Consider the following 24,850-nt stretch of genomic DNA (forward strand, 5'->3'; position numbering starts at 1 on the left):
CTGGTCTCTCTTCAAGGTTCATTCCCCCTCAGTTCTCATGAGCAAACTCATTTTCATCTGGAAAACCAGAGAATCCTATTTATCAGGGATTTTCCAGAAATGTATTCCCCTGACCATGCAAGACAGGACTCCTTTGAATTGTCATCATGAGATTACCTAGGCCTTCCTCTCCTGACCAACGCAAGAATGTACAGCAACCTTTAGACAGTGTCTTCCGGGTTTGCTCAGCTCTTGAGTGCACTGACCGCTCCTCAGGCATGGCTGGCTGTAAGGCTCTGTGCGGGGGAGGGGGGAGGGAGAGGGGAGGGGGAGGGGGAGGGGGCACGGCAGGCATCAGCAAGAAGCCACACGCTCCCTTTGCCTTCATTTCTTCTGAGACAGGGTCTTTGTGTGTAGCCCTGGCTGTTGTAGAACACAGTACAGAAAAGAAGAAAGATCAAGAGAAAAGGAGGAGGAAGAATTTGGGGCCAGCCACCCAGCTACACACAAGCCACAGAGTAAGAAATAATGGAAAGTATACAGAAATAGAGAAAGGTAAAAGCCCAGAGGCAAAAGGTAGACTGGATAATTTAAAGTTAAGAAAAGCTGGCAAGAAACAAGCCAAGTTAAGGCCGGGCATTTATAATTAAGAATAAACCTCTGTGTGTGATTTATTTGGGAGCTGGGTGGCGGGTCCCCCAAAAGAGTGAAAAAAAAAAAACCTGACAGGCTCTTTCCCACTATTTTCACAGGTTTTCAATAGCATATATTAATTACATATAATAATGGTTTGATTTTGACATTTTCACACATGTATATAATTTTTTTTTTTTTTGAGACAGGGTCTCACTGTATAGCCCTGGCTGTCTTGGAACTCACTATATAGACTAGGCTGGCTTTGAACTCACAAAGGTCCACCTGAGTGCTGGGACTGAAGATGTGAGCCACTGTACTCAGTTATATAAAGTATTTTGGTATTTATCTTCCCCTTCCGCTTGAAACTGTCAAGCAGAGTTTCCCCTCCCCCACTAATCCCCTTCTTTCCAACCAGTCCCATTGCCTTGTCTTTATTTATTTATTTATTTATTTATGTTTGTTTGTTTGTTTGTTTGTTTGTTTGAGACAGGGTTTTTCTGTGCAACATCCCTGGCTGTCCTGGAACTCACTTTGCAGACCAGGCTCTGAGATCCACCAGCCTCTGCCTCCCAAGTGCAATGAAAGTATGCACCAACCATGCCTGGCTTTGTCTTTTTCTTCTTTGTCTTTTTTTTTTTTTTCTTTTACAGTTCTGATGACCCAGTGTGCTCAATCAGAGTTGCTTACAGGAAAATGGGTAATGAGTTGCTTACAGGGGCAGGGGCACCTTATGGTGGCTACACTATTGGACATCTGTCTCGTTTCTCCCACTGACCATTAATTGAATTTGTAGCCTCAGAGAAGGATGGGGTCTTGTGTCCCTTCCCTCCTCTGTGACAGTGTTGAGGGCCCAAGCTTGTGGAGTCTTGTACTAATAACCACAGCTGTGGAATTCAAGAGCTGCAATTTCCACATCACACCTGAGAGACAATCTTCCACAACCCTCCCCACTTCCGCCACCTCCAGTGTTCTTCTTCCCTCCTGTCTGGTGTTCTTGGAGCTGTGGAGGGCCTCTGACCTCTGGGTCACAGATAGCTGCAGGATACTGTGACTGGCCTGGCTGCACCCCCCCCCCCCCCCAGTTTGCCTCCCTCCTTGATTCACTTTATTATGTGGAGAGCTCTTTGTTTGACACAGGGTTTCTCTGTGTAGCCCTGGCTGTCCTGGAACTCAATCTGTAGATCAGACTGGCCTTGAACTCACAGAGATCTGCCTGCCTTTGCTTCTTGATTGCTGAGATTAAAGGCGTGTGCCACCACAACCTAGTTAGTGGAGGGCTCTTTAAAGAATATGAATTCACTGTTAGCTCCCATCCTCACTTCCAAAGGCTTTCCTCTATTTCTAGGATGGAGCTTAACACCCTTAAGATGCCTTTCCAGACCCCACATGGTTGGGCTGCTGGCCACTGACCTCTCAAGAGCTCCCACCATCACTGTTCTCCTACCATGGCCATGGGAGGTCCTAGAATGCTGTACAGTTCCTTTAACCACGGGATCTTTTCACCTATTGCCTGCACTCTAGAACATTCTTCCGTTCCTACACATTACTTGCCTTTGATGTTTCAGCCAAGCCACCATGGCCTCTAAGAAACTCCCCAGCCTTCTTTTCTAGCTCAGACTCCCTTCTCTGTGGATTTTCATATATCTATGTCCCTTCATTTGAGGACAGTCACTTTAGTTTGGAGTCACAGTCACTAGTATGATTTTAAAAACTGGCATTGTAGCTGGGTGGTGGTGGCACTTGGGAGGTGGAGGCAGGCAGATCTTTGTGAGTTTGAGGTCAGCCTTGTTTACAGAGCAAGTTCCAGGACAGCCAGGACTACACAGAGAAACCCTGTCTTGAAAAACAAAACAAACCAACAGTCTGGCACCTGTTCCCTTTATATTTTAAGTGGCATAAGAGTGGAAGCTGAGAGACAAGAATCGTGTTTGCTGTTTTGGAGACAGGAGTCATGTGACAAGTCATATAGCCTTGAAAGTGCAATTTTTCCTGCCTCGGCCTTCTGAGGGCTGGGGTTAGAGGTGTGTGGCACCATCTCCAGGGAAAACAGACATTTTGAGGAGAGAAGGGACAGGCGAGTCTTGCTTTTTGGATTTCTATTTATCTGAAGCACTTGTAGAAGTTTCCACTTTTAGATTCTGTGAGATACACTACTCATTGAAACTGTCAAGCAGAGTTTCCCTCCCCGCACCAATCCCCTTCTTTCCAACCAGTCCCATTGTGGCTTATTAACATTTCTGTCACTTGCAGCCCTCCCTCCCGCCCTCCCAAACTGTGAGACCCGCTATGAGAGGCTGAGCAGGGCTGCAGCTTCACCGTGAACTGGCGCTCCCTAGTTTATGACAGTTGGCAATCCTTAGTTCCTTTCGAGTCTTTAAATTTTACTTGGAGGTTGCTTGTTTTCGGGGAAGCACCCCGAAAGCCCCAAAGTGGCTTCTCCTCAGCGACATTTCCTTGGAGACCATTCCTATGGCACAGGCTTTGAAAGTCTCCCAGAACACTGGAACCCCAACATCTGCAACCCCCAGTGTCGTGGTCCTTCTCCTTGGGGAGTGTTAACAGTTTTCAGTGAATGACTAGTCTAAACCACTGGATTCTGGGTGACTTGTGTGGGCCAATGGAGGAGAGCTGACCACATAAAGCTCATGACGCAGGGTGTTAGGAAGAGCCCTGAACTTTTGGGTTTTCAGTTGAGAACAGGGTGGGAATTGTACTTACCACCCTGCCTACTAACTCCACTGTCAAAAGCAGAGAGAGAGAAAGAGAGAGAGAGAGAGAGAGAGAGAGAGAGAGAGAGAGAGAGAGAGAGAGAGAACAATGCGCAGCCAAATGCCAAGTAGGAGAGAAATGTAGACTACTACTGTCCCAGTGTGCCACTTTGTGGCTGTGAAAAACCACGAACTGGGAGGAACTGGAGGGGAAACTGTATTCAGACTGTATTGTATGGGAAAGGAATCTACTTTTAATAAAAAGGAAAATGTTTTTTTCATTTTTCCATACAAATGAACAAACAAAACACTGACCAAACCAACTTAGGGAAGGAAGGGTTTGTTTTAGCTTTGTTTGTTTACAGGTTACAGTCCATCATCCAGGGAAGCCAAGGCAGGAACCCAGAGGCAGGACCTGAAGCAGGGACCACGAAGGAACACTCCTCACTGGCTTGCTCCCCATGGCTCCTTGTTCAGCCTGCTTTCTTATCCAATCAAGGACTACCTGCCCAGAGGTGGCACCACCCACAGTGGGCTGGACCCTCTCACATCAACCATTAACGAAGAAAGTGTCCCACAGGCCCATCTGATGGGACACTTTCTCAGTGGGGTCTCCTTTCCCCAGGAAAGCGGAGTTTGCCACAGGCTGGTAAAAGCCAATCAGCACAGCTGCTCGGGTGGGACTGGAAGCCGTCATCTGTCCCTTGTACTTTTGTGCCTCTTAGGGGCCAGAGAGTACTGCTCCTGGGAGGGACAGGGGTGAAGGAGACACTGCCTTCCCTTCAGGCCTGGGTACAAAGGTAAGCTGCCCCTAACCGGAGCTGTACACCTCTGCATGGCTCCACTGTTCTCTGTAGCGTGTTTCACTAGCTCCCTTCCTCCGTGTTTACTGTCTGCTCCTTTTCTCTCACTGAAGACACTGGAGGGCAGGGACCTTGAAATGCTCACCACTGGACTGTTGTGTACAAAACAACGCCCAGAGCGCAGCTGCTCCACAAGACTCACTGAATTAATGAACAGGGTAGCACAGCAATAAGGAGTCGGGGGAGGGGTGGTGGCAGTGGTGAGGGGATGAGTTCTTCCCCTTAATCTAGAGTCTGCTACCCTCTGGGCTCCTTGGCTCCCTTGCTGTCAATGCATGTAATGTGCTGTCCCTTGGCCCTAAATCTTATCCAAGGAGACTACCCACCAGATACAGGAGAATGCCAGGATGTCCCCAAGGACAAACTGGCCACTGAAGTGTACTTTTTATGAGAAAATATCTTCAAACCATGAGGAAAAAGCTTTTTAAAAATGCTAAACTAGTTGGGTGTTGGGGCACATGCCTTTAATCCCAGCAATTGGGGGGGGGGCAGAGGCAGGCAAGTATCTGTGAATTAGAGGCTAACCTGGTTTATATAGTGAGTTCCAAGACAGCCAGAGCTACATAGTGAGACCCTGTCTTGGGAAAAAAAAATAAAAAAATAAATGCTATCCAACTCATGAGGATCTAGGACTGCTCTTGACAGCCTGATGAAACTCCTGTTCTTCTGTGGGCGACCTGGATCTTTCACAGTCTGCATCAACCCCTTTCCCTTCCAGTGCGGGCTATTGTCAGAGGGTCCCCATCAGTCTCAGCATTCATTTTTCAATCACTGTGATCGTCCTCTATCAACGCAGGTATGGCGTTCAGCAGGAGTGCACCGGGGATGACTGCCCTAGGTGACTGGTGGACCAGAGAATGTTTGAACCGATCCCTTGGGCAGATGAACATTTTGGTCAAAGTACATTGCTACTGTGTAAAAGAAAGCCTTCAGCTAACTTCACAGTTGCTTAACAGCTGAATCGAGGATGCTCCCAAGTATCTATTCATGAATGGCCATCTGGAGGGCTTACATTTTTACATTTATCTATGTACTTATTTAGTGTGTATGTATGTGTACAGTGTGTGTGTGTGTGTGTGTGTGTGTGTGTACCTGCACAAACATACCACAATGTACTTGTGGTCAAAGGACAACTTTGAGTTCTTTCCTTCCACCATGTGGGTCCCAGGAATCAAAGTTAGGTTGTCAGGTTGGTGGCAAGTGTCTTTATCTGCTGAGCCATCACACTGGCTAAGAGCTTGTTTTGCTGTTGTTATAGATTTAAATGTTTACTTTTATTTTACATGTATGATTTAATTTTTTTTTCAAGACAGGGTTATTCTGTGTAATAGCTCTGGCTGTCCTGGAACTCACTTTGTAGATCAAGCTGGCCTCGAACTCAGAGATCCACCTGCCTTTGCCTCCTGAGTGCTGGGATTACAGGTGTGTGCCACTATCACCTGGCTCATATGATTTAATTTTTAAAAAGATTTATTTGATTGGTTTGAGCATTTTGCCTGCCATGTATGTGTGTGCCTAGTCCTGAAGGAGGTCAGAAGAGGGCAATGGAGCCCTTGGAACTAGGGTTAGAGAGTTGTGAGCTGCCATGTGGGTGCTGGGAACTGAACCTGGTCCTCTGGAAGAGCAGCCAGTGCTCTTACCTGCTGAGCCCTGTCTCCAGCACCCAGGACTTGTTTTTTTTTAACTGCAGTTACCCCTAGTGTTCCTGTGCAATCCACGATGCCGGGGTGAGCCATATCCATGTTTCCCATTGCTCCTGCACAGAACCCTGCCAAGTTCCCTGGTGCTGAAACCCAAGGCTTGCCATCCCTTTGGCATCCACTCCTTGCTTCTTCACCTTCCCCTCACCCTCCTCTGCTCCCTGGCAACCCCTGCTCACACACTTTATTATTTCCTATCACCCTTAAACCATGCTTGCTTCTGTAAACATCCTTTACTCCCTCTGCCAAGAAACCCCAGGATCCTATTTGTTCCTGCAGTGGAAACTCTGGAAGTCCTGCTTTCTCTGCACTGGCCCATAGCAAGCTGCCTTGGAATCTGCCAGAGCTCCAGCACCTGGTACACCAATGTTCCCCGTTTGGCCAATGCATAAGCACTCTCTCTTCCCACTTGCCAACCCTTGTGACACTCACCTCCATCTGCATTTCTTCATTTATAGCTTCATCTTTGGGAGAAGGCACGGCAGGACGCCTCTTCTCCTGGCTCCTACTTCTCCTGGCTCCAAGCTCCTCCAAACAGCTCTACAGTGCCACTTGCCTGTGAGATAAGTGTTAGCTGGTCTCCAAGGTAACAGGCTGCACCGCAGCAGCTTGGGGCCAGGAAAGGCAAAGAGCTTGCTCACCCCAGGGAAGAAGGGGTTCCTCTGTTGCTGTAAGCCTCTCCGCAGGTTAACCAGGTTAACCTTCCTCTATAAAGGCAGGACATGACCTGCTTTTCTACTTTTGGAAGCTCGGGGTCAGCCCAGTCTATGGTTTAGGTCAGTAGAGCCCTGCTGCCTTCTTGTGGCAGGAATGGAGGAAAGACATATGAAGGCCCTAGGGCTTGCCTTGTCAGTTCCCCAGAGAACTGGGAACTAGCCCCAGGAGAGAGATTGGGCAGCCTCCGCCCACACCAGGCCCAGACCCACCCACAGTCAGGTCAGTGACTCCTGGGCAAGGTTCTGTTGAGTTATTCACTCCAGCGGTTCCGAAACCCAGGGACTCAGGAATCACCTGGGTTGTCCTGTCTCATTTAGGAGAGTAGCCCAGAATTGTGCTACAGTGTGGCAACAGGACCCTTTAACAATGGCCTCAAGTGATTGTGATGTAACCAGCGCTTAGCACATGGGTTCAGACTCCTACAGAGATGAGGGGATCCACCCAGTGTCCACCAGCTAGTCAGTGGCTAAGCTCTTTTGATCCCACGTCAGTCTCTAATCACTTTTCATTTCTGGAACCCTCCCCTTCAGAAGCTGGAACTCCTGCTACTTGGGGACTTGTCTTTCAGGTGTTCACTCCAGGCCAGGTCAGCAACAAGCAAACTTCCCAAACAGAAACTGTTGACTGTCAGGTTCTCCGGCTTGCAAAGGGCGTGTAGCACTCTGCAGACACCAACAAGGCAGCTGAGGGGCAGGTCAGAAACAGAATCACAGGGCCATAAGCACCCAGCCGGCTATGGTGTGAAGAGGTCAGAGGGCCCCTGTACCCATCTTGGGGAGAATCCTAGGTGGGAGGCCAAGGCCATGCGATTTCAAGTTCAAGGCCAGCTTGTATACAGTGAGACCTTGTCTCAAAATGCTGGGGTAGGGGTGAGGGGAAGAAAACTCCTGAATGGAAGCTGGCTAATTTGAAGCATCATTTTTTGAAACGTAAGGGTCCCTGACAGGTAATCTACTTCCTTCATCTCCCTTGTGTCTGATTCACAGGGTTAACATTTCAAGTGAAACCTAACACTGTGTACTCCTGCTGCTTTCTTTTTTTTTTTTTTTTAAAGATTTATTTATTCATTATGTATACAGTGTTCTGCCTGCATATATGGCTGCAGGCCAGAAGAGGGCACCAGATCTCATTACAGATGGTTGTGAGCCACCATGTGGTTGCTGGGAATTGAACTCAGGACTTTTGGAAGAGCAAGCAGTGCTCTTAACCTCTGAGCCATCTCTCCAGCCCTCCTGCTGCTTTCTTTGACCTGAGCTCACACAGCACATTCTGGATACACTTGTGCTACAAAGAAAGTGGAGGGAAGTTTACAGAGACCGACAGAGGAGGGGAAAGATGCGCGTGAGCCTTTTCATTATTTTCAGTTCTTGAAAAGACAGGCTCTCCATGCGCAGCCACTAACATCTGTCATTCTTGCCTTGGCCTCCCACCTGCTGGGACCGCAGGCACCTGTCACCACACCCAGCAGGAAGTTCTCCTTAGAGTGTGGCTCTCAAAAGCTATCAAAGCTCAACAGCGGTGTCTGTTTTCTTACTTTCTTCTTTTTTTTTTTCTGAGATAGTGTTTTTCTCTATGTAGCCCTCGCTGGCCTCAAACTCAGAGATCCACCTGCCTCTGCCTCCCAAGTTCTGGGATTAAAGCCACATACCACTGCCTGAGTAGGTGTACCTGTTTTCTTACCATTAGTTATTGGGAGCTGGTCAGGGTCCATTCACCCATCTCTGGTCTTTCTCTTAAGGTAACATTATCCCCACGCTATGGCGGGATATATTTTTGAGAGATTAACTTGTATTTTCCTTTACTTCAGACTGAAGAACTGATGCTTTTTGTGGGGTTAAGAAGAAGCATGAAGTCAGTTGCTTTTAAAATTTTTGTGTATTTTTTATGCATGAGTGTTCCGTTTGCAAATACATCTACATGCCGGAAGAGGGCATCAGTGAAAGGTTTACAACACGCCCCCATGGTCAGGCGTGTTCGCATATGCCTGGCGGACACTTCCGCCTAGCCAGGCCCTGGTCAGGATAGCCATTTCCGGGTCAGGGCATCTCGTGTGACCAAGATCTGTGACGTTCCACTAGCCACGTAAGCGCGCAACGTGGCCATGTGATCTACACGCTTGCGTGTAGTAATGACCCTGATCTGTCCACGCCCAGCCTTTAAAATCTGGCGCCATGTTCCCAGTTCCTTCTTCTCCACACACGTGTTTCCCGCAGGCCTGTTCACGCTCTGTCCCTTTACCTTTAATAAAACTCTTTGTTAGCGGATTCTGTCGTATTTCATGGTATTTCCTTGCAGGGTAAGAACACAACGCAGCCGAAAAACTAACAATCAGATCCCATCATAGATGGTTGAGCCACCATGTGGTTGCTGGCAATTGAACTCAGGACCTCTGGAAGAGCAGTCAGTGCTCTTAACTGCTCACTGAGCCATCTCTCCAGCCATCAGTTGCCTTTTTAAAAGCCAGAGCTGACCAAGAGTGACATGCCAAAGGAGGGGAGATAAAGAATGTTTTTAACGTCAAGAGGAAGGTGGGAGGATATCGAGGTCCTTTTAGGGGACAGAAACGAACTCAAACTGGCTAAGGGAGGTGGTAGTGATGAGACTTATTTGTGTAAGTAACACACAGTTCAGACAGTTCTGGCTTTGGCTACTATGATGCTAACAAAACTGTCTTCGTGGCTCAGCTCCCCTTTTTTTGTGATGGCTCAATTCTCACCCCTTCTTTTGTGATGGCTCAATTCTCAGGCAGGATCCTCAGGTGTAGCCGGATAATCTGGACACAGTGGTACCAATTTCTCCCCCAGCAACTTAATCAATAGTGGAAGAGCTTTCTTCCCAGGAGCTCCAGCTAAGTCCTAAGCTTGGCTCCTTGGTCACATGCCATCATGCTTCCTGAGCCAATCATATGACTGACTGTACTGTTGAAGTGGCTGCAGTTCAGCTCTGCAGCCAGGAGGGATTAACCATGAAGTCACATGGTCTGATGAAAGACAGTTTTCCAAAAGTTTTGCTTTTTCCTTTTGTGTGAGTGTGGTTGCCACATGCACACATGGATGCGCAGAGGCCAGATGAGGACGTCATGTCTTCCTCTATCATCCTCCACTTTCTTCCTTTAAGGTAAGGTCTGTTCTTGAACCCAAACCTCACATTTTTTGGCCAGGCTGGCAGTCCTCCTGTCTGTCCCTCACAGCGCTAGGGTTTATAGGCATGCACGACAGCACACTTGGCTTGTCTCGTGGGGACTGAGAACTGGGCTCAGGTCCTCACGGTTCCACACTATGCTTTTGACTAGAGCCAACTCTTCCCTCTTCGTTCTTCGCCTTTCAACTGTAAGTGAGAGGCTCAAATGTCTCTCAGGAGCCAACGGGCAGAGGAAATTCTCCAGAAGACAGACACCAAGAAACATATGAAAACTGGAAGGGGGAGAGGCCTGCTCCACGCTTCGTAGCAACACCTGGTGAGATGGGAAGACCTAAGAGATGAGTCCTCGGTGTACCAGGGACAGTCCAGAGGCATGGCACAAGAAAGCCACTGGCATGGGACAACTGAAGTTCCATCAGTGATGTGTGGACAGATGACAAACAGTTCAGAGAGCCATGGATGTATGCACGATTTGTTTACTTGAGAAACTAATACATTTCCCACCTCTAGGGAAGAAGTATGGTTAATTTTTAAGTGTCCTTGAAGGAGAATGGGGAGCAACCTGTTTGGAGATATTTTCCTGGGGGTTCAAATCCTGAAAAAGCACTAGAAACCAATGGGTAGTCTTATTTAGTTTCACCAATTAGGGATGTCAGCACTATACAATACCACTGAATAATGACTGCGAAGAGAAGCCTTGACAAGAAAGAAAGACTGAGATACTAAAGACAATTTGAGCATATTATTCCATTTTTGTGTTGGAACAAAGTAGACAATATTCACCAGGTGCTCTTAGTAGGGAAGGAGCTGCTTTTAAATAGGGACCAGCTTTTGTGGTTCTCTGCATTCTGCATCTAGAAACAAACCATAGATTTAGCTTCCAGGGCTAGAGCCCAGGAATCATGCAACTGGAACAAACTATTTTTATTTCCTTTAGACTAGCCAAACTGGCAATGTGAGACAGCAGGAGTCCCAAATCCAAAGTCAGGGACCGTGGATTTGAAACCCAGATTTATACCAATTACTACTTATAGAGCTTGGACAATTTCCATTGCTCTGACCCCCAGTTTCCAGCCTAAGAGCCCCTCCTCTTATTGCACAGGAAGGGGGTAAAGATGACATGGAAAAGCACAGACTACATGATTTAATGTTAACTTTCTTTCCCTAAACATACCGGGTGCCATTATTCAACCCCAGCACTCTGCAAAATATGAACTGCCTTAACAGACCAGAGACTGTAAAGTTATATTGATATTTGGTAAAGTGTTTTGTATTTGGAATTTATAGCAGCATTCTTTAAAGAGCAAAAAAATTAATCAAAAAGCCTCAACCCACCCCCCTAAAACAACAACAAAAAACCTCACCAAATCCCTCAATGGAGAAATCACCTATATACGGAAATGACGTATATACACAGTTATTATTTATAAGATGGAATGTCACCTAGAAAAGTCATGGCATATGTGTGCATATGTGTGTGTGTGTGCAAAATATTACCTCTTATCTGGGAGTAATGTCTTTAATCCCAGTATTTTGGAGGCTCAGTTGGAAGACAGCCAGAGAGCTATACAGAGAAACCCTGTCTCAAAAAACCAAAACAACCAACCCCCCCCAAAAAAAACCCCAAACCAACAAAAAAACAAACCCCCAAACAAAAACAAATCACCTCTTGTCAAGCTAGACCCCTGTAAAATGCCTTTTGGAATACCCAATACATCACGAGGCTCTACTTTTACAACAGGGAATGTACCTGTGAAAAGAAAATCCCTTGATCTTAGTTGAGGAGTCACTGGCAACTGATGGCTGTGGGGGATGGGTAGCAGTTTTCATCAGGGGTGTGGCTGCTGGTAGGCTACCCTTGTGACCCAGGCAGCAGTGACTGGACTTGATGGGCTAGAAGGACAATTTACAGAGACGTGAAGGGGGAGGGGCACACAGTGGGCTCTAGGAGAGTGGGAGGAATTAGGAGTGGGTAAGATCAATATATACTGTGTATATGGAAAAAACGATCTGAGAATAACTACTTAAAAATCAACTTTATTAAAAAAAAATACCCAATAAGCTATTAACAATGGTTCTTAGGAAGGTAGGTTAAGAGTGGACACTTATCATGTTCAATACTCCTGGGCTTTAAAAAAAGTATTATTTATATAAGTGTGTGTGCCTGTGAGTATGTGTGTGTAGTATATGCACAGTGCCCATGAGAGCCAGGAGAGGGCAACAGATTTGGAGCTGAAGTTACAGGTGGTTACCTGATGTGGGTGCTGTGGACCAAAAGGTCCCCTGCAAAAGCAGTCAGTGCTCTTAACCACTGAGCCATCTCTCCAGCCCCTTGGGCTGTTTTGTTAAACACACACACACACACACACACACGTTAAAAAAATCCTTTTATGTCAGCTTAGACTTGTGAAAACTGCCCTTGTAACAGCACTTGGAACAGAGGCTGCTGATGGCCCCAGCAGTGGTGGTAGAACGGCCAGCTTGAGGTGGCCTTCCAACCAGTGAGTCCATCTTGCTAGTCACTAACCACGTTCGTAAGTCAAGTATGTAGGAGGTGAGCAGATCAAACCTTTAGATGTGCAGAGTAACTTTTACCCCAGGACAAGTATGGATGACCCAAAAGATCTTTGGTTCTTCAACTGCATTTCAACAACAATAACAAACAAACAAACAACAACAAAAAAAAACCCCAAGGCAATGTAAGAGGACAGAGTTGCTTTAATGGGCCAAAAAATCAGTCTTATACAACTAATACTAAATATTTAAGCAATGTGAAGAAGTGCCACAGAAAGGGGCACATTATGTATTTTAGTAGAAAACTGGCCAATGTCTTGGAGTATTAATAACTGTACTGTTATTTTCTGTTGCTCTGATAAAACATAATGACTAAAGCAACTTGCAGAAGGAAGGGTTTGTTTGGCTTATGGTTTCCGAGGGGTAAGAGTCAGTGCTGGCGGGCAAGTGTGGCAGTAAGCAGCAGGCATGGCAGCTGCAGGAGCTGAAGGCTCACCTCAACTGCAACCGTGGAGCAGAGAACTGGGAATGGCATGCGGCTTTGAAATGTCAAAGCCTATCCCAGAGCGACAAACTTCCTCCATGAGGCCACACCTCTTCTTCAACTTCCCAAACAGCTATCAACTGGGGACTAAGCATTCCAACAACATCCGAGGCTATGGGGGACATTCTCATTCAAATCACAACTATTCTTGACTAAAGGTGAGTTAAGAGTGGAAATGGAAGAGAGGGGACTCCCTCACATACAATGCTAACAACAAAATCAACCAAGAGGCAAGGTCTCTGTGTGAACGTGTGAAAGCGCTACAAGACTGGTTTGCTTGTGTTGAGACAGGCTGGCCTCAAACTTCCCATGTAGTTGAGGATGACCTTGAACTTGTGGTCCTCCTGGCTCTACTTCTTGAGCACTAGAATTACAGGCAAGTACCACAATACCTGGTTTATTCAGTGCTGGGGATTGAACTCATGGCCTGGGAGAGCTACATCCCTAGAAATAAACATTTAAAATAAAAGCTTATTAAAAGTAATAGAAACCTCTTTAGTTTCTTTAGTAGACAATTTATTTTGATAAACTTGCTCAATAACAAAAATACAAGTGAAGAAAATTATGTTCACTTTATACAGTCGTATTAACAATTTGTTTTGAAACTATTAATTGAAAAATGTTATAACCAATTAGAAAACAATTCTTAATAAAGTTGGGATAATATACAGACCTTGACCACAAACTAAAACCTCTCAAGGCAATACAACTAAAATCTCCGTGTAGGTAATTCTACACAGACCATCTTTTTCCTTCATATAATTTTATCCTTCAAAAATTTTCTGAAAGACAGCTTACTGTTTTGACTTGTGAGTGAAAATTTAATTTTTAAAAGAAGATCAAAGTGGGTTGATATAGCAGTTACTATAACCAGAGTAACTGGTGACTAGTAGTCTTTTAATAAAGACAAAATTAAATGCAACATGTTCTTCTAACGAAGCCCATGATGCAAACTCATAGCTAAGAATAGATCCAAAGTTAGTTTTCCACACTTTGTTCAGGACCTCTCCTCTAAATCAATAGATTGCCTGTCACCAGGACTATATGCTACTTCACTGAAGAGATTAAACAGTGAACTCACAGAACACCACACAGAGAAATCAAAGCTTTAGGCAAAAGGGTAAAAACCAATGTGTTTTGGTCATCTAGAACATTGCAAAGGGGGAAAAAAAAGGCATCCTTTAAAAACAAAACAGATGGAACAGAACACAGGTTTGTGAGAGATGGGAGAGTCAGAAACATCACAGCCACACACCAACAACACAGAACATGGGTTACCTTTGGAAAGCATTGTACTGAAATGTTGGCTTTTAATGAATTGAAGATTTTTATCTTTACAGATGTTTAGGCTTGTTCAATAGGAGCTTCCCCAAAACTCAAACTAATTCAGTCTTGTGCAAATAAAACCTAAAAATAGTTTTCAGCAGATTTTACAGTGATATTCTTAGGCATGAGAAGAATGTACACTCTAAGAACAATGTAACAGACAAAAATTTGACAAATGATTGCACCATAAAAGTGTTTTATATACATTTTACAAGATATGATTCCTGCTATAAATTAATACTGTGCTATGTAGTACTCATAGTGACCTTTTAAAAGCAGCTGCTGGCAGCTGGGTGTCCTTCCACTTACAGGACAGATAATACGGATGAGTCCACTCCAACAACATTTGGTCTGGGAGAGTTTACGAAGACGGGACTCCACACACTACTGGATGGGATGCTCTTAATCCTGGGGTAGAGAGGCTGAGTGGCTGGAGGGACTTCCCCCCATCCGCTCTTCATGCACTGCTCCTCCAAGACAATGAGGAAATTAGAGACAATGTACTGGTTTGGGTAATAGATACAAATAAAGCCTAGACTGCTGTAATCTTTTACGCACTACCACTCAAGTGAGAGAAGTAAACAGGGGATTCATAGCAGCTGAGAAACTTTCTCTCCCCATGCTCATGATCCAGTTCAAAAGATCTTGAGAAACTATTTACAATAATATCCATCCTTTGAAAGAGAAAAGCTCTTGGTCATGTCTGTGAATTTGAACTATACTTTGCTAATACTTCATATCAGTGGTATAATGCCAACTAACAAAACTTTCCTTCAACATGACCCATTTGACTGAGGAACAGTCAGAGCTCAATCCCGATGTCCACAGAACATGTCTAGTGGTGGCCTTAGAACTGACTGGATATAATACTTGGTGGAAAAATGTCCTTTCTCCGATTTACTACAGGTTTCTCAAACAGAAGGTCTCCTCCAGGGTTCCTGTGTGAGCCCGAACACTGGCTTTTCATCCACAATTTAACACTGTGAGACAGGTGAATAACCAACAAGCTGGTGGGAAGTAAATGAAGCCCTCCGAGATTCTAAAATGTCTCTGAGGAGGCAACTCTACCTCTGAGGAAGAATTCTGTGTGGAATAATCAAGCATCTTCAAAATTATTCCTGCTTGTATGAAGCCCGGGCTGCATGGAACTCTATTCTGCTCACCAACAGGGACATCTAGATTGTCTTCACTATAGAGAGGACAAACTCAGCTCCACTGCCTTGGAACACCCTTGTGAGGAACTTCAAATGGGATTATATAATGTTCACCAGGAAAAAATCTAGGTGTTGACACAGACATGGAAATGTGGAGAAGAAGGGACTGGGTTTTAAAGTACTTATGAGCTCAGGGTCAGCTGCACTGCGGCTTCTAGAAAAACACTTAAGGCTGTGGGTTTAATGCAGCCTTCTAAACAAATGCAAGGATGTTAGCTTTTCAAGCAAACAAAGGTGTAAAGCATAAAAAGGAAATATCGTATTGCTCAAGTGTTTGGTAAAGATGTATTAATAATGCTTACAGATAAAATGCAATTTTTATGGTAGAGTAGAATTAGTGTTGTAAATAGCCCAAAATGGCCAGATATTTGCTAGTGAACTTGTGTTTATGTGAAGTTGTGTGCTTGAACATATACAATGCATTATTAATGTAGAAGACTGAGCCAGTGGAAAAAACAATTCTCTATAATACAACAGATGACAGTTGTCAATCATTTCAACAGTGTCAGATTCCCCAACCTATAAGGTTTAACATGACCTTACCTTTACTATCATATACAAATAAATTAAACCTAGAAAGAAATCTTTAGCTTAACTTAAAATTGCACCTAGAAAGGTATGGAGTTATTTGTACCTATTACAGAGACCTGTCAAAATCAAGGGCTACTACAAAGAATGAGGTAAACTGAAGACTCTCTCCACTATGCAGCCTTCAGATAAATGGCTTTTTTCTATTGAGTTCTAGGTTGCACACCACAGTGTTTTGCTAGCAAGCATTCAGAGTTCTCTTCCAGGAACTGTTTGCATGTGTGCATATATAAATGTACACACACATACACACACACACACATATACACACTGTATACTGCATCAGCAAAATATATATATTATATATATATTTATATAAATATAAGGAAGATTTCCCCCACCCACCCGAACTTGTTTCTTAGTGTTTTCTTTTGTACACAGAGATTAGGGAGTTTTAGAATTTTTACATACATTTTAGCAAACACGTTTTGATCTATTGGCTTCTCGGTGCAGTAATGCAACGGCAATCCATTATGGTGCCAAAGGCTCATAACACAACAAGAAGTTGAGAACACTAATGTCTTAGGAGGTGAGGCCAGCCCCACACGAACCTCCTGCACCCCTCTGGTCCATCATGATTCATAAATACTAGACCCCCCCCCAAAATGAATCATTAGACATTAAAACAGATCAACAGAGTCACAAGGGGCCACATGCTTTCGGTATAAAGCACTCTCCTTCACTAGGTTGCTATCACAGTGCAGACTGACTGCCTGAATATGCTCAGGAGATTTAGTCAATATTGTATTTGGTTATGGAAAAGGCTCTCATTCTTTTTTTAAAATCCAAAGTGCATAGTGAGAACAAATCAAAGCATTTTTTTCCTTTTCAGCATCAGGTTCATCTAAGCATCTTCCTATGAGAAGACTGCTCAGACGCCTTCTCTTTGTCCTCCCAACCTCTAGAAATAAAAAACAAAAAATAAAAAATAAAAAAATAAAAGCGAGTTAAGCCATTTAGACATTCGTCAGCCTGGTAAACAGACTTTGCCAGCAAAGAGAAGTCCTACTATTGTGAAGAAAATCGATAAGACAAAAAGTACATATGACGACCCAACTACTGTGTTGTTGGGTAATTTATAAGGTTGACCTCCGACTTCATTGATGTAAAATCCTATTGGAAATATTAGGGCAGCCATACAGAAAAGGATCACTGTAAAACAAACCAAAACACAACATTAGTAACATGCTTTGGTGATGGAAAAAAACCAAAACCAAAACAACAATGAAAATTTGGTACAAAGCAATTTATATAAGGGTCTGTGGATAACAAGGTCAAACCTGTGAAAACATGGACCCCTTGTCAAAAGACTTGCATACACTACAGGTCACACGATTCCCTGAAGCCTAACAAACCATACACAGTGAAAGCTGGACTACAGTTCTTTATACAAGTCTTTAGATGATTTTGAATTATGAGCATTTGTGCGTGTGTACATGCATGCGTGTGTGTCTGTCTGTCTAAACCACTTAGTAATTAAGGGCAGAGTTAGGGGAGAAATTCTGGCCCCATCTGTCTGTCTTAATTATTTAGTAATTAAGGGCAGAGTTAGGGATGAAGTTCTGGCCCCATCTGTCTGTCTTAACTATTTAGTAATTAAGGGCAGAGTTAGGGGTGATGTTTTGGCCCTAATATTTATTAGCTGGCCTGTTTCCTTCCTTAAACTAGGAGAATTACTACCATGATAAATGGAATATGTCAAGTCCTAGCAAAGTGTCAGGCTGACGGAAGTGTTAAGTAGACTGTCACTATTACATCCCAGCTGTGACTGCCAGGCCTCCTCCTCATAGTAGTAGAGGGACCTAGGAAAAAGGTGCATAAACCTAAGTCCTACTTTTCTTCCTCTGAGTTTCAACTACCTGGAGAAAGATCATCAGATCTCTGGGATGGTTAGCAAACTGTCACAGTGGTTCTCTCATGGATAATGTTCCAGAACAGTAATGTCTCTATCAGGTTTCTGAACATACATATAACAAAGTGAAGAAGGGTGAGAAGCCTCCTTTGGGTTTTATATATAAGCACAATAAAATATATTTTTCACTAAAATGTTTCTAGAAAGATTACCAGAAAACTCAGTGCCTGGGCAGAAGTAATACCTGTCTAATCTTTTACCAAATAGTGTATTCCCTGTGCTACCAAAGAAATGCTTTTCCCAGTAAACATAAATTACCCACAAAGAGGCTAGCCTTTCTGAGAAATTATTTTTGTTTCTCAAAGGTAGTAGTCAAGTGTTCATGGTTCCTTGCATTTCTTGGGATAGAAGGCTCTCTGTGAACACAGATGAACTAGCTACTGTGTATGAAGAACTGAAACTTTCTGTAATTAACAAAATGAGAAACCTTTTCCAAGACAAATATATCCCCAGGAATATCAAGAGAGCCCCATATAAATATATCAGTTGCCAATAGCTCTAAAATTTTCTAGGTGGGTCAATCAATCAGAAGAACTTAATGCAATAATTTCCTGGATGGATTACCAACAATACATTAAATGGTAACATTTGCTTAAGTAATGTATCACTTAAGAAACATACCAGTATTCTTTGGTGCTCTGTATCAGTCTGGTAGATTATTCTATACTATATAGACAGAAAACCCAGTTCACTTTGGACAAATGACTGTACAATATCATACAAGCAAATTTGAATTCTCTGTGACACAAGTGAAAACTTTAGGTATCAGATTTCATTAGGGTTTTGGCCTTTTTGACTAGTAACCAGAAAACAATTTTAGATGTTCTGTAAACATCGACTTATCAGTGTGGGGGAGTAAAATGCAAGTAGTCTAACAGGACTAAGAAGAGCCATGGGCTTGAGCACAGGGTGTGAACCAACTGCTGCCCTTGGGGGTGCAGGCAAGACCACCTCAAACAGCGGGCTAGCCTGGGCTACACACGAGGCCCATGTCAACACACTGTGTGTGAACACACACACACACACACACACACACACACACACACACAGATTTGTCCATTGGGGGCAAGATTATTCTTAAAACATTTTTTTTCTCTGATATTGAATAACTTAGGAAATAGTAAAATAATTCAGAAGTACATAAACATTAGTTTATGTTAATGTGCAAATTTTCTCTACTAAAAAAAAATCTGTCCTTTATAATGGACAATAAATACTACTCATTTAGTAGCTACAATTATAATTAATATTCTGAAGAGTATTTTTCCAAACTGGTTAGGAAAAGCTCAACAAAATTTGAGAAAGCAACAACTTCCTATCCAATTTTGATTTTAAGGCCTAGGAGTCTGGTTCTCCATACTGTCTAGGGTCCAGATTTATGTAGATGGAGGAGTTTTTATTTTAAGCTACTGAGAACTGTGAAGTCATTTCAGATCTTAAATCATCATTAGTGTTTACAACAGCTATCCCATGTGAAAATCAAGCTCTGGTCCTAAGTAAGCTTGTAAAGACAGCATCACCTCCTCCACGGAACAGATTTCTTTCTAGGTACCTGTGCACGAGGCTGTACATCAAGAATAGTGAAAAGGGGACTGTGGACAGGGCTCAGTAGGTCAAGTTCCAGCTGTGCAAGTGAGAGGTGTGAGTTCAGATTCCCAGCACCACACAAAAAGCTTGGTGTGGCAGGCGGTTGGTAGAGACAGACAGATCTCCAGGGCTGGCTGGCAGTCCAGTATAGCCAAATGGTAAGGACCAAGTTTAGTGAGAGGCCTTGTCTCAAAAACTAAGGTGGAGAGTGACAGGGAAGACATCTGATATCAACCTTTGGCCTCCACATGAGCACACACTCACTTGTGGGTATGTATACACACACACAGAGTGATAAAAGAATAGGGTCTTTTTCTTGTCCCTACAGGCAAGGCCCATCATATGGGGCTCTCCTGACAGAGGTCTCTGCCATTAGAAAGCTACTCTCACATTACAAAAACTACTACCTAACTAATAAAAGAACTATATATGCCTGGGCAGTGATGGCGCACGCCTTTAATCCCAGCAGAGACAGAGGCAGAAGCAGGTGGATCTCTGTGAGTTTGAGGCCAGCTTGGTTTACAGAGTGAGTTCTAAGACAGCCAGGACTACACAGAGAAACCCTGTCTCAAAAAATCAAAATCAAAACAAAACGAAAACTCTATATATAGCAGGGCTCAAATATATCTTCAGAGCTGAACCACTAGGGGGAGCTCAATTTCCCCCTGAACTGCTCTCCAGCCAGCAAGCACACACTAAATGTCAACTTAAATAAATTTACTCCCAGCCATTTTAAGTTAAAGAACAGAGGTACAGAATAGAGACATTTTTATATAAGTATGTATTTTTTTAGAGTAGATATGGGTTTCTATGTATATAACACTACCCTTTACAAACTTCCAAAAATAGTAAGGGCATCCAACAAAGAGGTTCTGAGGGCTGGTGACAGTAATGAATGAGACTTCACTTGGTTACCCACCCATAAACTTGAATCACTCTCATGCACATACAATTTCAAATATAAAGGAAACATACATTGTGTTTTGGAGTCACCTACACATAAAGACATTTTTGTTGAAGGGGAATGGAAAACAAAGATAAACCCTAGTTCCTTACCTGTCTCTGTAGGTTACTGCTGTCTTTGCCTAATCTAAGTTTGCTACATTGCAGTTTAAGTTTTTGGTCCTTCATATTATTTTACTCATTAGTGAGTGAATCATACCTGGATAAATGACTGTGTCTGTGAGTAGAAGATACAAAATTAGAATCTCTTTATTTAAATTTCTCATCAACACGCTTTCAGTTAGCAGCCTTGTCTCTATAATTGCCTCTGGCCCTCACTCTCTGGAAAAGAGCTGTCTCAGGTCTCTAACAAGAAACATGTCATCAGTTCGTTTCTCATTGTTTAATAAGGGTGAGGAGGAGTTGTTTACCTCAAAGGCAACTTGATCTAGATTTTACTGTTCAAGGAGATATGTAGACAAAACTAAAGTCGGAAGCAAAGTTCCACTGAAAGCTGGAGGAAGAGCATGACCCTCAGCCTCTGAAGACATACTGAGTTTTGTTTCCACTGTCCTCTGGTGGTAGGGACAGCACCCAAGGCCTCACATACCGTAACCAGGCAGTGCTCTAACTCAGCTACATGTCTAGCTGAGATAAACTGAGTTTTAATGTTAACAGGAACATTTGAGGTTATCCTTTACTCTGGTTATAATAGTTATAAATAAAAACATTAAGGAGCAGTGAGCTGACCCAAGGCCTCACATACCACCAGGCAGTGCTCTAACTCAGCTACATGTCTAGCTGAGATAAACTGGGTTTTAATGTTAATAGGAGTACTTGAGGTTATCCTTTACTCTGGTTATAATAGTTATAAATAAAAACATTAAGGGGCAGTGAGCTGTGTTAAAACTATCTTTGGAAACGTGTGCGACCTGAGATGAGTCTAAGACACTGCACTGGAGAGAGACCTCAGCGCTCTGCACACACGTCCTCATGCCACGACTGCAGACAGTGGCCACAGCTACTGTGCCCAGGCTGTGGGGATGTCAGCAGCACACCTGACCTCTGCTACTGTGCCCAGGCTGTGGGGATGTCAGCAGCACACCTGACCTCTGCTACTGTGCCCAGGCTGTGGGGATGTCAGCAGCACGCCTGACCTCTGCTACTGTGCCCCAGGCTGTGGGGATGTCAGCAGCACGCCTGACCTCTGCTACTGTGCCCAGGCTGTGGGGATGTCAGCAGCACGCCTGACCTCTGCTACTGTGCCCCAGGCTGTGGGGATGTCAGCAGCACGCCTGACCTCTGCTACTGTGCCCAGGCTGTGGGGATGTTAGCAGCATGCCTGACCTCTGCTACTGTGCCCAGGCTGTGGGGATGTTAGCAGCACACCTGACCTCTGCCCACTAGCTACTGGCAGCATCTTCCTAGTCGTGATGACAGAAAATGTTTCCAAAGATTGCCAAATGAACCCTATAGTGAAAAAACTATTTTAGAAACAAAGAAAGCAGAATTACAGAGATGTTCTTGTGAGTGTGTGTATTTGTTTTCCTTAGACTTGGGATAAGTTTCTAAAGTGTTCAGCAATTAAACCAATTTTGCAAATTACAAGTGAATATTATATGTAATATGTAAATCCATGCACCACTGGGAGTAAGAATAAGAAACTTTGACAAACAATTACTAAAAAACTAAATGTGCTGGATTTTTCAATGGTCTTTCAACCCAGCAGAAACAAAAATCAATAATATTAAAAAGCCTTCATCTAAGTTATATATTTTCCTAGATTTATCTTTATTTTGATAGAGAATACCAGTACCTTCAAGAAGTGGGAACCACTTGGATTAGTGGTAGCTCCGAATCATAAACCTGAAACACTTATGTTACAGAGAGTAAAAGAAAATAAGCCTCATTAAAAGAGCATTCAGACAAAGCAGTGACAGCTGTGGGTGTCCTGGTCCTGCAGTGGAACCGCTGAAGAGCTGTGGGGCTGTGCGGTCTATCTCATGGCCACGTGAGTGGTGCTCCGGGGAAGATTTACCGATCCTTAGGACTGATCTTGATAATCTTCGTACAAACGCCACTGCGTGCCTTCTAGACCAACTTAGTGAGCGCGGGCTACTTACTTCCAGTGAAGGCTATCCATCGAGCATACTTTGTAGCTTCTCTTCGCCAGTGGGAAGCCACCAGCAAACCACATGTGACAGTCAAGGAAATGATTCCCATGATGATAAAAAACAGGGTGGTGACCCACTCTGGGGGTAGCCGGGGAGGGATGCAGGTCCGGTCTCGTCCATGGATTGTTTGACACTGCCGCACTAGGCCCACAGTGAGTGCTCCTGGGAAGATGCAAAGGTGGGGATACTTTAGTAAGTCTGGCACACCCAGGGACTATTCCCCACGAGACCTCTTTCATACTTAAATCCTGTTGGTATCGTGGGGATAATTCAATCATTTAATTCGGGAGTTCTCTTCAGCAGTCTGGTGCTGTTTATAATGTGACAATGCCTGGATTAATGTAGAAAATGAACATAAGCAACAAGAACAAGCCTCCAGAACCATAAAAGACAGTGAATTCCGTCATTTATTGAACAAATACATTTCTTCTGTCACGACAGTTTTTCCACAGTGACCAGACCATAGTCCAGGTTAACTGGACACCATCAGGAGTCTGCCTTCTAAATGTCTTTTTCAAAGTACAAGTGTCAGGCACTGATCTGGGCTCCAGGGAAACATCAGCCAAGTTGCTGGCTGAGGCTCCTTCCCTTCTTGAGCTTGCACACTGGCAGCAAGAGCTGGGTTTTTCTCCTTCTGGATTCAAGACTCACTGTATAGTACTTTATTTTGGCTGAGGAAGATGTATGTATAGGAAATTAGACACAGATTTGACATACACCTAATGATAATACCTAACAGGAAATAATGCATTAAACACTGAGGTGAACGTTATCAAAAGTAAAAGGTCTGGCTCACCATTATTATTATACAAGAGTTAACACTGCCGCACCCCTACTGGCATGTATGAACAGGAAAACAAAAGTTATAAAGGCAAGCCGTAAAGTACCCCTGCTATCCTTAATTTAAAACACCTTTATTATTACTATGATATTAACCTGTAGAGCAGTGTGAAAGAGAAAGTGATGTGTGTGTGTGTGCGTGCACACACAGGGCAGGGAGGCTGAGGGCAGCTTGTGGAGCTGGCTCTCCTTTCTATTTACCCAGGTCCCGGGGATCACACTCTGTGGTTGAGCCTGAGTGCAAAAGCTTTAACCCTGAGCCCTCTTACCATTCCCTCCCATTCAGATAAGTGAACTGACTTCTGTGAAGTACCAAGTGCCATTTGGAGGGCATTTATTTTAGAGAAACCCAGATTAGGAAGGTAAAAGACTATTTTCTCTTTTTCCACACAAAGAATTAAAATTTACTTCCAAATTAAAGCTATCCCCTCAGCAAGAATGACTGCAAATAGGGAGCAGCTACCAAACTGTAAGCGTAAACCTGAAAAGCCGCTGAAGACAGCAGATTCCTGCCTCTTTTGGGGGAAGGGGTATCTTTCTTAGCTAGCCTTTTGTTTCCAATATGAATAGTCCCCTCCCCCTAGTCCACAGTGATACTCCCTCAGAATCATGGCACTTGCCAGGACCAGGGCCTTCTCAAGGAACCGGGGCTGGATCTGTCTGTACAGAGTGTGTGGGTAGGTGGGCTTCTTAGGAAGGAGTGCTTTGTATAACTTGCATCTTTGCATCAATCCAGTTTTAGGAATAAAGCATGTGATAAAAAGAGAAACATGGCTGGAAGACGGCTCAGCTGTCAAGAGCACATACTGCTCTTGCAGAGAACCCAAGTCGATTGAGTTCCCAGCACCCACTGTAGTGTGCCTCACTCACAACTGCCTGGAACTCCAGCTTCAGGATCTGAAGCCCTCTTCTGACCTCTGTGGATAACTGCACTCACTTCTACAAAGACACACACACAGACATCTAAACTTTAAAAAAAAAAAAAAAAAAAAAAAAGATCTTAAAAAGTAAAGTCGGTCTTGGGAGAGGGCTCACTGGGTGAGGTAATTGCTGAACAAGCCTGGGAGCTGGTTTGGCTCCCTAGATCCCACTAGGGACAAAACAATACCAGTCTGCAGCCCTAGTGTTGGAAGGTGGAGACCAGAGGATTCTGGTGTCATGCTGGCCACAGCCTAGCTGAATCTGTGACTGCCTCAGTGAGAGATCCTGTCTAAAAAACAAACAAACAAACAAACAAACAAACAACCTAGCAAACTCATATGCACCTTTCCCACACCATGCACATGATCAAAACAAAACAAAATACTAAAAAAGATTTAGAAAAAAAAGGGTGATGAAAAAGTTCTCTCAAAAGTGAGTTATGGGGCTGGAGAGATGGTTCAGTGGTCAAGAGCACTGGCTGCTCTTTCAGAGGTCCTGAGTTCAATTCCCAGCAATCACATGGTGGCTCACAACCATCTATAGT

General features: G+C 43.9%; 2 protein-coding genes across 2 annotated transcripts in view; both read right to left on the reverse strand.

The window, feature by feature from the left end:
• Positions 1 to 7,028, reverse strand: part of Vwa3a (von Willebrand factor A domain containing 3A) — a 67,373-nt gene extending 60,345 nt beyond the window's left edge. The window contains exons 1-2 of the mRNA XM_059267662.1: positions 6,898 to 7,028; positions 6,319 to 6,442 (exon numbers count right to left, since the gene is read on the reverse strand). Coding sequence (XP_059123645.1) covers positions 6,319 to 6,338 — 20 coding nt within the window. The 5' untranslated portion in view covers positions 6,339 to 6,442; positions 6,898 to 7,028. The remainder of the gene's footprint in view (positions 1 to 6,318; positions 6,443 to 6,897) is intronic.
• A 6,268-nt stretch (positions 7,029 to 13,296) lies between these two features.
• Positions 13,297 to 24,850, reverse strand: part of Mosmo (modulator of smoothened) — a 56,936-nt gene continuing 45,382 nt past the window's right edge. Inside the window, exons 2-3 of the mRNA XM_059267668.1 lie at positions 22,495 to 22,707; positions 13,297 to 17,082 (exon numbers count right to left, since the gene is read on the reverse strand). Coding sequence (XP_059123651.1) covers positions 16,898 to 17,082; positions 22,495 to 22,707 — 398 coding nt within the window. The 3' untranslated portion in view covers positions 13,297 to 16,897. The remainder of the gene's footprint in view (positions 17,083 to 22,494; positions 22,708 to 24,850) is intronic.

This window comes from Peromyscus eremicus, chromosome 1 (genome assembly GCF_949786415.1).
Source record: "Peromyscus eremicus chromosome 1, PerEre_H2_v1, whole genome shotgun sequence".
Classification (NCBI taxonomy): Eukaryota; Metazoa; Chordata; class Mammalia; order Rodentia; family Cricetidae; genus Peromyscus; species Peromyscus eremicus.